At 35.5% G+C, this 18,677-nt stretch overlaps 1 protein-coding gene and 1 long non-coding RNA gene across 2 annotated transcripts in view; one reads left to right on the forward strand and one right to left on the reverse strand.

Moving 5' to 3' along the window:
• Window positions 1-18,677, forward strand: part of LOC146739509 (uncharacterized) — a 271,508-nt gene that overhangs the window by 52,634 nt on the left and 200,197 nt on the right. The window lies entirely within an intron of this gene.
• Window positions 8,878-11,620, reverse strand: LOC144341630 (uncharacterized). The gene is made up of 3 exons (XM_085502619.1): window positions 10,140-11,620; window positions 9,449-9,598; window positions 8,878-9,054 (listed from the first exon to the last, which is right to left on the reverse strand). The coding sequence occupies exons 1-3, from the start codon at window positions 11,529-11,531 to the stop codon at window positions 8,878-8,880; spliced, it is 1,719 nt and encodes a 572-aa protein (XP_085358745.1). The 5' UTR covers window positions 11,532-11,620.

Below are 18,677 nucleotides of genomic sequence, written 5' to 3' on the forward strand. Positions count from 1 at the left end.
AATACCACAGACTGACAGAAATATCAGACGAAACATGAAAACACTATATATTGTATTTCGGCCTGAACCCTCTCTATTGCAATTCACCCACCCACCTCTGAAAACAAATTCTGAATACCACGCTGAAGCGATTGATAACAAATGATATACGTACGTAACTGCACGATAAGTCACCGAGTGTCAAATGTCGTCCAGTCCACGGAATGGTCTAGCACCGAAGCTACGAATCATGCTTGTCGTACGCAGGCTATGGACTCACATTTGTACAGTCATACTGTATTAAAAACGCACTTACAGAGATGGCCATTCAATAAGTGATATGACTCAATACAGTTTCTGGTTCAGTCAGTGCTGGCATCGTTCTTTTTAGTAGCTGTCACGGTTCTTTCTTTCTCCGTAGATTTTGGAAGACAAACAGAACATTATTTGATGTGAAATATGTAGTGATTTATTCATAAATAAAATGCACACATGTTTACATGTGTATGAAAATAATGAGTTTAACTCCCGAACTGTTCAGACAACCATAAATATAGCCATAAAGTGGCACACCGCGTTTCAATTACGGCGGTCTTTGCCGGTCCGAGTGACGGATTTCCATGCGTCATATAACATGTATAGCTATGTTAGATACACATAGAATTATCCACTCGTTGCTGGAAATCTCCATAACAAATACAAGCGAGCTATGATTGAAGTCTTTCAGAAACAGTTCTGTTTGCATCTGAGCGGCTCGAGTTGGTCGTTTCGTTGTGTTGCCACAGAACACGTCACCATCGTTGCGCTGTCTTGAGCACAATATAGGTGACGCCCTAAATAAATAGTGCTAACCGATTTTGACTAAAATATCCTTCCGCCAACGCTTTACACTGGTCTTTATACGCGTGGAACGTAAAACCATTAGCCCGGTTCTACTTTTTGCCGCTATCCTGAATATATTTTAAAACATAACAGTATTATCCGCAACAAATCTCATACAACCACGGTATACAACTGGAAGTTTAATTCAATTAAAACAATGCGAGGAAGGATTTAAATGATGACAGTTGGCCGCGGAAAAACCGAATTCATTGAAGGAAGTAATGAAATATATTCATTAGAAAACTAACCCATACAGTTTTTAACATGGTCTGTTTCTATGTAAAAACGTAAACAGAAAGTTTTTCCCTCCGTTTGAATGTGTCACGTGTTTAATGGCCCCCAAGTATCGTTATATCGTACAGCGTAATTCTTAATAAGAATTTGCATTTCCGTTTTTGCTGTTGTCAGACATATATTTACTTCAAAATTGTTTTCAATACATTGTTATATAAAGCAACTGTTACACTGCGATTGAGTTAAAGATTGCCTATGATATTGTAGCTTGCTTGTCTTTTTATTCTATCCTGACTTGTGACGCAGCACGACTACATCGTGGAATACAAAAGTGCAAAACCCTATGGTTTTCAAATTGCGCCATCAGTGTTGGATTCACTCTCAACCAAACTTGAATCCTGAAAATAAATACGAAATTAAATAATTGCTCTCATTTTAAGCTCTCTTTTTTATTTGCATGTTAAACATTCATTTCTCATGCTCATCATAATGACGTCATTTTAAAAATGAACCTGTCTTACAATATTTAGATCAAAACGTATCACTGTGTTTGGATTTCATGAAGTTATAATTTCACAATCACACGCATGAAATTATTAGGAATATAATAGTTGTTTATATTCAGGATCCTCAATAATTGTGATGAAAGAAATAAAATTATATATAAAATTATAATACTTAAATAATAACACCACATGCTATAATATATGATTTTAAATTATTAATATATCAACACAAATAGGAGTGACACATGATCTAACAGTTTATTCAAACTTATTCACTCAGCATCAGTCAGTAGCGAATTTTGTCCGGCAGAAAACCTTGCAACATATCAAGTTGACTACATAATACACTCGAGAGAAACCAATATCAAAGATGGTGGCAACAGCGCACAAGCACAACTGACCCTAAATCGCACATGAACAGTAACAATGATTTATTTACAGTAATGTGGAAATATTAACCATTTGTGGTTTTAGATAAAATATGTTACATATTAATTATAAAACACACAAGGTGTTTTTAAAGGTGGTGACAAAAATGTGTATAATTTAAAAACACTTGATTTACAGTGTGTGAATATACAACAGATGTGTCAATGAACCTTAATATATACTTTATGTCAAGTTCAAATTTAGACATGTTCTTTAATATATATATATATATATATATATATATATATATATATATATATATATATATATATATATATATATATATATATATGACATGTGTAACTGAAAGTAACAGACTCTGCAGTGATTGGTTGGCAAGGAAACGGTCGTTCACACCCCAAAATAAAATAATGACGCTTTAAAAAAATGTTTTAGTTTTCTTGTAAATACATCAATATATCAGAGTAGGTCACGTGCTATTGTTAATCATTAGTCCGGGGCCTTTGTTATCAGCTATTTACATTATGGTTGACACAAATGATGTAAACTGAGGTCAAAGATCATGTAGTCGTCTTATTCACCTTGTACACACAGATGAAGTATGTTAGTGTGGAAGACGGGGGCTGTTATGGTTGGCTTGTAGTTTTAGCTAGCCATATTATTCTGATGTTGATGGCAGGGTGTCAGTGTAGTATGGGAGTATTCCTAGTACTGTTTATGGATTATTTTGGAGAAGGTGTTGGAAAGACTGTTATTGCACAGTCTGTGCAAGCTGGGTTAATGTTGTTTACAGGTAGGAGGCTTTGAAGTCATTTATCACACATTCAAAATTACCAGGCGTCAATAGACGATTGGGTATATTGGTCGATCTTTTAATAGCACGTACAACATGTGGATCCCTCTCATGCGTGAACAAAATTGGGTCTAGAAATATACAACCATATTGGATTGTTTTTTTTCCTTACTAGAGTGCAACCCGAACTACCGGTAATACTATTGTATTCGTTCATCAAAAATGATAATCAGTTTGGTTTTGACAAAACAACTTTCAACAACAATTTTAATTTTTTTGAATTATTATTACAAAAATATGTCTACAGTAATATTATAAGGTCAATAAATTACCATGACTATTTTATTGACATATATAACATGGTGAGTTACACACTACAGAAACTAGGTGTTGGTGGTAAATGCTATAATGGGTCGTATATCACTCTACAGCAATACAAATTACAGTATTGAACAAGAAAGTGTTACCTCACACTACAATCCCGATTTGGGTATAAAGCAGGATTGTAATCTAAGGCAGTGGTTATTTAGCACCTTTATGAATGATATTTGTGAGCAATAATGATAATTAAGATAACTAAGAATAATTACATTTTTATGCATATAATATATTACTTCTTCAAAGGAATGGAATGTGTTGCAATAACAAATCACTGACATAGAAAAATAATTTGATGATTCTAAAGGTCAATATTAATAAATCGAAAGACAGTTTTCAACAAAAAGGACAAGGTTAAATTCAACTGTCTGGGCAATATTTTTTAATCAAATGGCAAATTTAACTTTATTAAAGTAATAATCAAAACCATTTTATTATGGTGGGGGAGAATTCAATCCAATTCTTTGTAAATACGTATTCGGAGGTCATAAGTACAATGCAAATATAAATTACCAACACTTATACAAAGTTCCTCGTCTCGCTACTGTAAACAGGCGTATCATTTATTGTTGCTGTTGTTTACTGATGTTTTAGCACAATATAATGCAATATTTATTAAGTCTCTGTTTCCGCAGGTCCGCTGATTAGCATTTTAAATAATAAATATGGAACCAGACCATTAGTTGTTATTGGTGGAGTATTATCCAGTACTGGTATATTCTTAAGTGCATTTGTAAGCAGTGTGAATGCACTAGTTATAACTTATGGAGTTATAGTTGGTATGAAATTACTATATATTTCAAATAATTGACTTATATTAATTAACTAATTAAGGTATATATAATAGTTTCACAACATACATCTAATGTATGTCAATTATGATAACTGATAAGAATATAGGTACATATTTTAGATATATACATTGCAGTTTAATATACGATGACCTTGTTCGACACAATTCGTTAATTTGTCACCTTTAAAACACGTGAATTATTGATGAAGGTTTTTTTTTCCGAACAGGATTGGCTTATGGTTTGGTTTTTGGACCGGGTATAGTGATTGTGGGAAGATATTTCCACAAACGACATGCATTCGCCAATGGAATTGTCTATGCTGGTTATGGTGTAGGTATAATGATATTTCCACCACTTTGTCAAAAATTAATCGACACATATGGATGGAGAGGATCATTGATCGTCATGGCAGGAATTAATATGCATATTGTTGCATGTGCAATGATATTGAAAAAACCAACATATAATAGATGCGATGAACAGAATACCACAAGAGATATTGAACCATGGCCAGCCACCGAAAATGAAGGTGTGCAACCAGCGTTAGTCAATAAATTACATGTGGATGACACTAATGCGCTATATGGTCCTGCCACACAACAAAACGGTGACCACGATATTACTGGTTGCAACGACAATGACACCTCAGATGACATTAAGTTAATGAATATTACTTACACACAACGTGTGAAAATGTTAATGCACAGAATGGCTTCCGATCTTTCGTTATACTTATTCTGGAAATCCTGGTTTCGAACCATGTGTCTTGTTGTACTACTTGTTGCAGTCAGTCAACTTATTATAATGGTTCATTTAGTTAACAGAGCAGTATCTGATGGAATAGCAGCAATCGATTCTGCGTTTCTATTGACAATTATCGGGATATGTGAATTAATAGGAAGAGCAACCCACGGCTTGTTAATTGATTTGACTAGATTTTCTCCAATGTTTATTGCTGCCTGTTCGTGTGTTGTATGTGGAATATCGATAATTCTTCTTCTTTTTGCAAATAGCAACTATGTAGTATATGCTATCATAGCAGCAGTATACGGCCTATTTGACGGTGTTTTTGTGCCGCTAGTGGGAGCTGTGTCTATAAAGGCATGTATTGGGAGAGAACACGTGTCAAGTGCATTTGGTTGGTTTTTATTTCATGTTGGTATTGGGTATACAATTGGACCGCCTATTGCGGGTGAGTATTGCAATTATAAGAAAACTACGGATTGTCAATATCCAATCGTCAAATAAATTTAGAACATAACATGATCAATAATAAATCTTGTCTTCAGTCAGAAAGCTTCACCAGATAGCCGTATGAATCAAAATCAAAGTCAGATTTTTGTATTTTCTAATTTAGTGATTGCATTCTATTGTCGTCGTCTTTGGGGTTAGAAAATGTTTACTCGTTGTTTCGTACTCGTTGTTTCAAGTCTGAGGATGTAATTTATCAAGAGAAATTAATTCTTGTAATAGTTAATTTGTTGTAATTGGATTAAGTATTTCATTCTGACCAATCAACAATATATCACACTATTGTATTACTATGTATATATATATCAGTCCTTTCTCTCGAAATAGATCTTTCCTATTGTAATTTAGGCCATATAGATTTGAAATCAGTTTTTGACGTAAATTACGCTATTACGAAAATCATGGTCACATATTGGCCTGATCAAATGATCTGTTGTTGTACGGTCAAAATGGTTCCACGGCGTTGAACTTTTCTACTGACCTATGGTTAATTAAAATGACATGTATTTAAGTCTCAATGGAAAGAATGTTAGAAATCTGATAGCTTTTTGACTGTTGACTGCTTTGAACGGATTTCTTCATGTCTACCAGCACTGATATGTATATATATATATATATACACACTGAAAGCATTGAGATTGCTTTGTATTGCATGTTCCATTTCAGGTTGGATATACGACTATTCATTGGACTATGACATGTCTTTTGTCTTCGCTGGATGCATAATGATTTTAGCAGCTTTAATCATATTTGTACAAATTATCTACAAAGAGTACCAATCGAAACGCAGTGACAAGAACTGTAAGAACAAATTTATTTCCAATCGAGATGTACAGAAATACGATTACCGTGACGTCTATTGTGAGACATCTGTGTGAAAAAAAAGTATCCTCTGAGTGGAAAGTATTCTCATAATGTTGTTTTTTTAATGGTAAAATAAAATTATTATTGCGAAAATGTATAATTTCATTGGTACTGTTTGACAATGGTATACATATCAACATTTACACCAATATCTGGGAACTATTTTGTACAACCTTAACTGAGAACCTAATGAGTTGATTGAAATCTTGCATGTTTCCAAATAACAAAATTGCATTGAATCAATAAAACAAATATTTACCTTTATACGTCTGCCAAAAGTTCATTTGGTTATTATCATGTTATGGTGGAATATATGCATGATAATATCATATTTGATGAGACTGGATGAAGAGGGTGGACCTTGTAATGTACTACATGCCATGATCGCAATCGATGTACATCGAGTGATCACACTCACGCACGCACACATGCACGTTTTGGGTACCATTGTTCGCATACCATCCAGCCAATTTAGTATTCGAATGACGCACAATATCAATTTTTGTTAGCTGGGCCTAACCGGACGAGGTTTGAAAATCTGAGCATCGACCTTCTTCAATCTAAATGTTGGTGTCACAAATGGGTTCAAACCAAGGTTGTCTCAAATGTTTGTATATTCATCAAAACCCCAAAATTCCTACGGAAGATATACTAATACTTGTTTGGTGAACAAATAAGTCAGGTAGAGTCACTGTTGTAAAGACCACACTATAGTAATCATCAACCTCTATAAATAACATTCGTCCCGTTATTCCGACCTACATATAAATATCAACGAAATGCTTCTTGCCGCTTTCAAAAATACATCGAAAATAGCATTATAGTAGTGGAGTAGTATTACATCATTTTTTGAGTAAATATATTATATGCATTACACGTGCATCTTCCCAAGTACTGACATTATATGTAAGAGCGACCACATGAGATCTTAACCCTACTGTGCGTTGACGCGGTCTGTATATAATATGCAAGTGTCTGATAATTCGTTTTACATAAATATCCAATGATGTCCAATGAGTCTGAACAGCTCCGGTAATGTCCGGGAAATTAATTAACCAGTATCTCAGTAAGTAGAGGTGTCAGCATACAATCATTGTAAGTATGCCAGCTAAGGCGAGAATGATACAGAATACAGAAAATACAGAAAAGCGCGTATTCGTCAATCAAAGCATATTTACAATATACCGCATTAAACATGTTACAATAAATAGTTATTGGTTCATAAATCACACTCTGATTTGTAACAGCAATTACTTGTCAATAAAATTACTATTAACTGCAAATAAATAAACTAATATAATATATATATATCTATATCATATGTATCCAACAAACGTACGTATCACGCATATTTGTAAGTTTTCTAAATATAATGTTTTAGAATTGAGGTAGATGCAATAGTCATCCACGCAATTATTGGTGATAGAGCTATGACCCGGTCATATGATAACATGCCAGTCAAGTTATCACTGCTTCGGTTATATTAAAACTCTTTTATTACCAAATGAAGTATGGCTGACTCGAATCCGTGTCGAAACTGTAGGTTAATTAGTTGTGGGAAATAAGATAGTTGTACTGGACGCTGTGTATGATTCACAAACAGTAAACTAAGTTGTAACTTATCGAAAAATATTACTTTGGTGTTCGCACACAGTAAATTTGAGTCAAACGACTGGAGTAGACACAAAAATACATAACATAATTATGAAAATGACAAATAAAATGTAAATGACAAATAAAATACATAGTACGGTAGTATTTTAAATAGTGTTTAAATTGTATTCGGGCTTAGAATGTCAACACATGTTTTGACAATCATGTATATTATACCAGTCGTTCATTCGTAAAATATGCACACATAGCAGTAACAATTCATAATTCTTAATATCATATTTAAATTAAACTTGGTGCATAGGTGATCTGAAATACATCACAGGCTGTAAACAACAGATGTACAATCATTTTTTTCATTTGCTTTGATGAGAGTTTTGTGTTTTATAAACTTTAGTTCTGTGGATCAGATTGTTTTCACATTGTGCATCTCAAAAGTCAGTGTATATTACTCGTTTTATTAATTATAATTTACTCGTTTATATTCATATTTATTTTATATACATTCTATTTTGTTTTATATGCCTCTGATATCCTCAGCATGCTGGAGTTCTTTCAAAACTTTCTTTCATATTGTTAGTTTGCATTTTGTTATTGTAGTAATCATTTGTAATTGTTGCAACCTTGATCAAACAACAAATGATCAAACAATGATATTTTGTGGCCATTTCCATTTGAGGAACCTGATATTGAAAAGTAGCTAATATATCACGTAATCAAGGCATCCATGGGAGTGGGAAATAACCACGAGATGGATACATATGATTGTATATCTGTGCTTTTGATGAATGTCAACACTAAAATGACCGTCATTCGGCCATCTTGAATCTGATCATCAAACGAACACATGTGCATCATAATGTATATATAATTGGATCACGAAACGAATAGACGTGCATATGTTTACCAATATATGTTATGTATGTGGGTAGTTTGAATGTGATCATACCAGGCATGTTTTAAATACAGGCGGGAACGCACGGATGAACATACGCATATACGCATAAATAAATCCATAAATGCCCGTTTTCACACTTCGTCTGAACCAATGAGCAATTAAAATGTATGTGTAACTGAACATAATCAACACCAAATACTAATAAACATTGAAATAATTATGATAATAAATATACCCGAAATATAATGCCCTTATGTAAATATATCAATCGCGTCTTCTCCAATCCATGATTCTAAATCATGCAAGGGATAGGTCTTCTTTAAAGTTAACTGTTGCAATTCTCATATGACTGTGCGTTTTAATGACATGCACACAACCACTTATCGACTGCAAATGATTATTTGTATGTCGCAGTACGTATGTCACTGCTGGGGATGGTCCTCCTCCATTAGTATTCATCCACACAGCTCCATTCTGAATAGTGTGTAAAATGTCCAAAATCATATTATGAATTCACAGTTCCTCTAAATCGCGATCTAGAGTGACAAAGCGTGTCTATGACGTAAAACCATTTAAAGCATTAAGATTTAGATCTGCTGTCGCTGCCAATGAAAATTGTGATTTTTACTGAATTCCATGTGACAAACTACTACACAACAAAACACTGCTGATTTCAGTAACATTGCGTCAACCCCTCTACGTCGCTTTGGCATAACAGACGCACTTCGGCACTAGAGTTCGCGATTTATAGAAACGGGGTATTTGTAAACATACAAATCGAATAAATAAAATTGTAGCTGTTTGGCATGTTTTCCTATTTACATATACATTCTTATGATACATTTTAGTCACAAAACTGTAGTCTTACCTTCATAGGTTCTCCATCGACTAGTTTCCATCCGGCATGATTTAGGTCACATAGTTCTATTGAATAATCTCCATCTGTCTTACTCAGTACAACTTTACATTCATCTCTGGATTTATAGCTTCCGATGCTGGTCTCCTTCAATGTCACCATCTGATTACATAATGAGAAAATTACATTTTATTTTTTTTACTACTCAGATCTACAGGTCCTTTCAGAGTACATATATCGAAGCCCCAGCTGTTTTATGGGTTGACATGAGAAATGCGGCACCACTAGATGGGCAGCACATATGACCAACATCATCCTAATATGGAGAGTAATTATTTCAAGTCAAATATCACATGATTGGCGGTGCGAGCAGTATGCAATTAATTATTCGCACTGCTGATTAGGAAGTCGAGATAATCAAACCAACAACCTCAGACCTTGACCAGATATTCGACTTTTGGATAATGCATAAAAAGCTACACTAAAAATCACATGACACTTTGAAACGCCACACAGGACTGCATCACTCCACTAAATACTACCTGCACTGCACAACACAACATGACGCAGCACCATATCACACTTGACTAGATTAGTGTATTAGTGAACAAATATTTATTCGTTATTACGCTAACTAGACTGCACTGAACTAGACTATCACCACATTCATGATCAGTAAATCACAATACAAAATCATAATTACCTCATTGTCTGCTGGCGTGTCTCTGGATAATCTTGCCCTGATCTTCATAAACTTTTGATTGACTCTAGTTATAAATATATTAATAACATACATGCAGGAATCCACACTGCTAACCACACTGTACATCGCTAACTGGTTGATGAATGCTATACAATCGGTGCCTTGAGAGATACACAGTGTCTCTTTTCCTTCACTTGAATCGTGCCAGGCCATTGATTGGTTCATTTCACTCAAGCTCCTCCACAGCTTCAACGGAGCATTGTGTTCACTGTCAAGGCAATTTTTGAAGGAGAGCAGCACATGTTTCTGGAAACGAAACCCAGTTGGTCCACAGCGAACTATGGGTGTTAGTGCTGTCTCTCCAGGGCGCATTCTTGGATACTCACTATCAATGTCAGAAATATATATGTAAAATTGTTGTGTTCCATCATCTTGAGAAAGAGCATCAGGAGGAATAAATAGATTAACGCCTGCTTGTTCGAGTGTTAAATGACCACCTTCATAATTGAAGACTCCAGCTGCAAACACACTGGTTGTGAAGTTTGTACTTGAAAGAACTGCTGGACAATCAGCTGTTTGTAGGATTCTTTCCAATTGTGTTAGGCACGCCTTTAAATACACATTTTCTTCGACTTTTTCCAGTAGTGATTTCTGAGATGCACTGGCGTCATAAGCTGCAGCACCTCCACTGTTGACTGTAGGTATGGTGTTAACTGGTATGTGTGTGTTAGATTTAACTGGTGTGTGCCTCTCGTCCATGATGCATACATTGCTTTGTGCAGGTGACATTAGCAGTATAGGTTGGTCAGAGACAGAAGTTCCCTCAACATCAGATGTACTTATTTCACTATTGCCCTCTTTATCTATTGAATCGTGTATTCCCCTTCGTGGGCGTGTGTGTTTTCGTCTGCATTCTGGCGTTCTGATTACATCAGATATAACTCGAGTGGAAGGCTCTTCTGATGCATCATTACAGGCAAACTCTTGTGAAGACATCTGTCCTACATCTCGTAATCTTTGGTATTTAGTTGTTAATCGATCGGTAATACAATTAACAAGCTTGTGAAACATTAGACCTATCATTATGATCAAGGGCACGAGAGCCAATAAAATTTGACCCACTTCGATAATGTTCAGAATGTTAGTACCAGCAATACATTCTGATTCACCATAAGAATAGCAGAAGGCATCAACTACATTCAAAAGTCCAACTGCAACCAGAATAATGAAAGTGATTGATTGATACCATTGGAGTTTGTTACTGTTATACGGTATGCAGTAAGCATGGAGGAACAAGAGTCCAGCACAAATGCTTACTAATATCAGAGTCCGGATGAATTCATTATGAAGAAAGATGTGACAGATGACAAGAATAAGTCTCACTGCCAGCATTACAGTTTCCCAGTGACGAGTTACAAATGATCTTGGTGAGTAGTTTGATTGCAGAACAAAGAGCACACTAGATGCATTCAGTTGGTTGGTTGGTTGGTTGACTGTATGTATCTACACCTGTTATATCAACCATCTCAGTGTAAGAGTTGTCTTCAGAATCAGATTCGTTCATAGAATTAGGGTCTCTCTTCTTTTTATTACAACATCTGGATATTAGAGCATATATGCTGTATGGCAGTGGTAACATGCACATGACAGCAAAGAATTTAAACCCAAATTTCTCTTCCTTTATTTTCCACTGTGTCATTACAGGTACAGCAATGAATGGAACAGTGAATATAAATGCAAAGATAACCGCAGAATACCACCATGGTCCTAAACAGCGTAGATTTCCGGAATAATACATTCGCAATTGACTATTGATATTGACACAATCAAGCAACATAAATGTAACTCTTAGTATAGAGATATAACCCAGAATTATAGTGAGCGTAAATGCCCCAGCTATTCCGCTCTTTATATTCACACACTTGTTCCCATTTGAAGACTTCTTCTTCAACAATAGTTCCACACAAGTGAATATGAAATACAGGATGAGCTGTGCTGCAATAATTGGTAATAATACACATAGTTCCATGAATAATGTTTTGTCGATATAATTATCAAGAAACATCAGGCATGTGTCTTTGAAATCTGGAGATATTTTGAAACTGAAAAGATTTATAATGAATGATATATATTGTAATGCGGTGTATTTTATGTGTCTTGGGCTAGCAATAAGTGCAACGATTTGGTAGAAGATAAACAGAATCTTGATGAAGCTAATAAGGTAAATATGATCTCCTGTCTTTTCTATGGTGCTGATATCACATGATTTGTTACTGTTTCTTGATGATGAGGAATCCTGTATGCTACACTCTCGATTGACTGTGTTCGAATCTAACATTTCTTCTGTTTCTTCAAATTCATTATTCACGTTTTTATTTCTCACCTTTTTATGACACATTCTATTTTTCAATATCCATTGTATATTGCATTTTACCTTCCATCTACATAAAATATAGAAGGCTACAGAAAACATGCATATAACAGCTACCAACAAGAACCAGAAGACACTCGTGTTTTGCTCACAATTTTCAGTTGCAATGCATTCTGGGTCAACAATAGACTGGCTGAAACCATCCATGCAAGTTCCACACAGGATACCATTGCGATGGCCGTTGCATGTCTGATAGCTATCACATGTATAACCTCGATTTCCATGACAGCAGTATCCAGGTGGACAAAGAATAAAGTCGAGTGTACTGTCATGTTGGTAGCCCCAGAAATTCGATTTTGCTTTCACAGCGGACGATGAGCAGTCTCCTCCAGGAGGACAATTGATGCAGTCAATTTCATTTGGATTTGATCCATTGCTGTAGCCTTGTTGTAGACTGTACTTGCCTGATTCACATGGCTGACACGTATAGATAAGGCTGTATTGATTTACATTAAATTGATCTGTCAATCTTATGTTGTATCCATGGTTACATACCACAGATGACGATGTATCCAGGGAGTAGTTAAATCTTGAGCCGTGTTCGAAGACGTTCACTTCATGTTGATTTGTTAACGCACTGAAAACCGTGTTTACAGCAGTAAAACTCCCTTTAAAAACACTGTACACTAATTCGCCGCGACTCGCTAAAGTCTTTGTTGTTGTCAGGTTGCATCTATCCAATCTCACCTCACCTTCTGCTGAATCCATGTAAATGGAACCACCAAGGAATGCAGCAGAGTTGTCTGAAAATGTACAGGATATAAGGTCCACTTTACCGCCATAGATATATATCCCTCCACCGAACGCACTTGGTCCAGATGCTTGATTTTCTGAGAATGTCACGTTTTTGAATTGAAGAGTCGAGTTAGCAGACTCAAACTGGGATAACACAGCGCCGCCATGAGAAGTTGCGATGTTTGCCACAAAATGAGTGTTCTCACAATAAAACTGTATTGTCTTAGATTTAGTTGCATCCTTACATATTGAGTATTTTCTGAGAGTGTTCGTATCGACATAGTTTGAAGGACTGTAGCTGGGGTCAGTCATCTCCCCAAATGAACTGTCGTTGAGGAATTTTAGTTCTTTATCGGATAATTCGCATTGTGCCTCATTTCCATTGTCTGTCTCTATGATACTAACACCTGCACCTCTTTTATATTTATTGTCCAAGAATAAGATGTCTCTAAATATACCCGTAATATTTAATATTTTATCAATTTTGATATTCAGTGCACCTCCTGTATTGTGGCTGAATTCAGAGTTCATGATCGAAAGTTCAACAGAATCAATTGTCTGGTTTTTCTCATTAAGATGGATGTACAAACCCCCTTCATTATTTATGAATTTAGAATCAGAAATTATCACTTTGTATTTCATATTACCCAGTGCTAACTTCTGAGAGTAACGAAAAGCGTAATTGGTATGTCTTCTATTCCGCATTCCTGTTGAGTTTTGTAAATTACAACGATGGACAACAACCGATGTATCTTCCGTATTTATAGCGCCACCAACGTCGATGTTTTTTGAAAACCCGCCAGTGATGTGTAATCCAATCAAACTTACTTGCATTGGATTACGGGAGCGTCTCGTTTGTTTTGTACCATCAATGTCAATTACAGTGCACTTAGATCTTCCATCAATCGCCGCTGTTCCATTCACCCCCACAATATGAACAGAGTTTCGTATTTTTATTCCAGTATATTCATTGGTTTCTAGATCTCGTTCACACTCGTAATACGGTGACTGTTCCGTGTTTGTTCCATCCACGTGTATTATAGCACCATATTCTGCAAGTTGTACAGCGTGGTTAATTGTTTTGCACGGTGTTTGCAATGAACAACTCGTAGAGGTATCACTTCCTCTCACATTGGAAACATACAACATTGTAGGGTTACTTTCAGGGCACCCTGTAAGCATATAATAACGAACAGCGATTCATAAAAATTGCAAACAGAAAAAAAAACATGATATAACAATTTCATGAGAGCACTAATATTCATTCGCTGTCATGTTCATTATTTTATTTGGATAAATGAAAATTAATATAAGTTGAATGTTGTGGAATTTAAATGTGAACAATTGTCATAATGTGAATCAACGAGCCTTTTTTGTCACTATGTTTGAATTAACTTTTGATCCGATAAAGCTGGCAACTTAACGTCTACCCCCAACCATATACAACCGAACAAAGGTGTGGATATAAGCCGTTGGTGGTGATGGGGGGAGGGTGTTGTCTGAGTCAATGTTAGTTCATAAAGAAATTCGTACAGACATTGACTTTCGACATTAATTATTAAACTGCGTAACAAAAAGTCGTACATAGGAATTCATTGCAAGACATATGTGCTAAAGTTATGTTTTGTTGGTAATTAATTTGTCGTCCTAACTATACTTTACATTGTTTTCTGTCCTCTACTGTACGGAGTCACGATAGAATAACATTTCTTTATGACGAAATTATATTGTTTATATTTTTTTCATTTTCATTTTTTTTAATAAAGACAATAATCAAACACGTTTAAACGAGTTGGTGAGTAAGTGACACACGTTTATGATGGAAAATATTATTTATTTTAATTGTTAATATGTTATTTTCTATTTATAATAAAAAGCTTCAGTGAAATCAGTCAAATAATAAATAAAGACAATAGTATGACGTATCACATATGTAGGTCAACGTCAGATTCAGATTTGACATTACGAAAATGACCAGAAATAAAAAGTCACTGTACACAATGACAAAAAAAACATCCTCATCTAATTGAACTCAGGCAAAAAATAAATACTGGCCTTATGAACATCATAAAATGTCTGACTGAATATAGTAATTATCAAGCACTGGCACCCCAGTTCTCTGTCATTTTTCCTGCGAAAACTCATTATTGGAACGACACTATATCACTACATAAAGGCCGTCATGTTTTGGTACACACTTTAACTGCTTAGGTTTACTTCAAAATTAAGTTTGTGTAGTTTTCTCGACTTTAGCTATTTTCACCTGCTCGTCGACCAGCGTTCTACAGCAGCTTGCGCAGAGCCCATAGAAATACATGGTACAGCGGTGCGCGTCTTAGCAACGTGGAACGTTCTGTTACGTTAAACCATGGAAGTACCTTCCATGGTTAAACCATGGAACTATAGTTCCATGGTTAAACCTATCATCCGCCACTGAATAGCGCCATCATTCGACGAGTTTTGTGATTTCATAATTTACGTTCATGCGAGGTCATGCGGGTATACCAAATATAACAGGTATTCTACGACACAATATGCACACTATAAACGGAATTTACACAACTGATTACTATAGCAATACAGCCACATCGCATCAACGATGAATCTATCTTATCCAATCATGGCAAGCCAATCGAACGCTTTACGGATTTAAGATACGCTGGCTGACATTGCAGTGTATTACTCGAATGCAACGTGTATGTGTGTACCACGATCTACATGCGTCATTCGTCAACAAGTTTAAATTAATTTTATTATTCGAAAATCATAAACTTGCATTTAATTCTATTCTATTCAGTTATGAATCATGGGTAAATTCCACACTCCATATGTTGAATCACATCGTGAAGCCAATTCACGGCTGATAGTGTCGAGATGCCGCTAGCGCTTTGGTGAACATTGAAATCGATGCAAAATGGAACAAAAAACATCACCATCGTGTAATTTATTCATGCTGTGAATGTTAACTTTAGGTTATGACACAGCGAAGTACATGTAGACACATTTATTATTTCGCAACTCAGCAAATTTAGGTCAAGGTTTTTTTTTTAAATTATTATTCACCAGAACGTCGCAAAGATAAAAGGGTATACGATTAACTCACCTCGAGATTGAAATAAAATAAGCACCACCAACCAAATTAAACATGAACATCGAGATTTCATACTTATTAAATAGTTAGGATAGACCGTGTCGAACAAAAGACTTGAATATTTGACAGCGACAGTAACGTCTATAACTAAAACAACCCCTTCTTACCCCGCGTGTTGAAACAATCGGGAAATTCCCTACTTGGGCGAATCTACGTGATGTGGGGGAGGAAGGGGTATTCAAAGGGAACGATCACAAAATAATCTAGAGATATTAGGCACTGTTTTATATTATGTGACACTTTTTGATTGATTTAATCATTTCTGAAAACCGATCAGACATGACAAGCCACTACAACGCACATGTCAACATATTTCACCCGTACCGTTGAGGGATGTCTTCGTTGTTGACCGTACATTGGCCTATATTATGCTCGAACATTGTCAAAGTTGACCGTATGAAATGAAAGGGGGAATCCCCACTACTAAACCAGTATTCGCCGGTCGTCACCAGATCGTTTTCAACGAGTTTAGAATAAAGTAGTATAAGGACATTTCGCAACATTTATTTGTATTGAAATTGGCATTCCGCCTCACAATATTTTATGACATTTTATACGCAATTTTGTCTCGAAATGCACTACTGAATGCTTCTTTTTTTACATGTCTGGCATTACATAAAAGGCAGGCTACACAGAATGCAATGCAACGTATGCAACCGAAGCCGTATATGGAATGAACAGAATTATATCAAACTGTTGCTTTATGAATAAGAAATTACAATTTAACTGCATGTTGATCAGGGTTTAGAACCGATGAACAAAAAATGATGAAACTTATCATTTTATGGCATATCATTCTGTGATTTCTAAAATCGACAAATAGTGACATATTGTTACTTTTCAAACTACATTGAAAAAAGTATTTAATACGAAAATAATTGCTCGGTAATGTAACAATCAAAAATACATCACTTTGTGAATATTTCATGGACAAACCTAACCACAAACAAAGGTAATGGGATGAGTAATGGTTTTCTGCAATCGACACGATAGTTTCAGTAATCAACGTAATCTCATCAGTCGAATAATCAATAGTCGGACAAAGTCTATCCTCGGTATTGCATGAGCAACAACCCGTTTGCGACGCGGGCCGATGACACATGTCTCACACTCTGTCAATATGTGCATATCTAATTGTTTATACTCATTTGCAACCATGTCATGACGTCAAACACAGAATAAAAAGTTCTCGAACCTAACCAAAGATTCCTGGTCCAACAGCATACACAATTAACGTCAAACGCTGTTTCTACCAAATTATGAATATCGCTATAATCCTCGCCAAAAACGTTTTATGGAAAATGAAACAATACCTATGACCAGCTTCGACTGATGAATTTCAAATGTCAACAGAACGATCAGCAAGTATAAATGCCAGCATACGATCGACATAGCTCGTTGTTCAAGTGTACCCGAGAGTATTCAAAATGATTCAAGGCGAGGAATCAGATTAATCGTAGGCAATTTCTTTTGTTTAGAACAATGTATGACATCATATATGGCGCACATACATTGTAACATTTCACGTGACGAAAGTCATATGATTCGGTATAATTAGTAGCGACTCGCCTTACGGGGAATACCATATAATTCCTTTTAAATAATAACGAGGACACAATAGTTTATGCTGAAGAAGTGACATCTAACCAATTTATCTTTTCTTGGTGAGTATCTTCTAACGAATTACGTCATATTGTTAATTATTGAATTCAGATCGGACGTTTAATATTTTTCTGTGGAAGATTGTTGTTCGATTCCTTGAAGTATACTATTTATGTGTATCAGTTGTCAACAAATGGAACTGGCATTTTGCCATGTACATGATTCGATCTGTCACGGGACCTAGTCATGACTACGTCATAACCTCAGTGTGCTATGGTGTCCTGCGACATTAACTGGTACAATCTGTTTTACTCTGAGCGGCAGCCACACGTATTTGTTCATAGGCCTATTGTATTTGACATGTATCATTTAAATGTTAATATGATGCTAACAAGTATGTATGGTTTCTTGAAAAACGCTGATAGAAAACTGTAACGCTCGAGGCATTAATATTTGGAAGAATTGCATAGTTTGGAAAACTGCCAGCTCACATACGTGGTCAGAGATTGAGGTAACTCGGTTTCACAAAGATATATCTGTCGAGTAGAACAAGTGGTTGAAACCGCATATGGGAATTCCCCATCATATTGCATTATGGGTATTATTGGTGCAATGGATG

This window comes from Saccoglossus kowalevskii, chromosome 8 (genome assembly GCF_978046115.1).
Source record: "Saccoglossus kowalevskii chromosome 8, keSacKowa6.1, whole genome shotgun sequence".
In the NCBI taxonomy this organism is placed as follows: Eukaryota; Metazoa; Hemichordata; class Enteropneusta; family Harrimaniidae; genus Saccoglossus; species Saccoglossus kowalevskii.

Coding starts and splice junctions, on each gene's coding strand:
- LOC144341630 (XM_085502619.1), bottom strand. CDS start 11,531: ATGCTGGCAGTGAGACTTATTCTTGTCATCTGTCACATCTTTCTTCAT. Junction 9,599..10,139: donor ACACGCCAGCAGACAATGAG/GTAATTATGATT, acceptor TTATGTAATCAG/ATGGTGACATTGAAGGAGAC. Junction 9,055..9,448: donor TCGATGGAGAACCTATGAAG/GTAAGACTACAG, acceptor CACACTATTCAG/AATGGAGCTGTGTGGATGAA.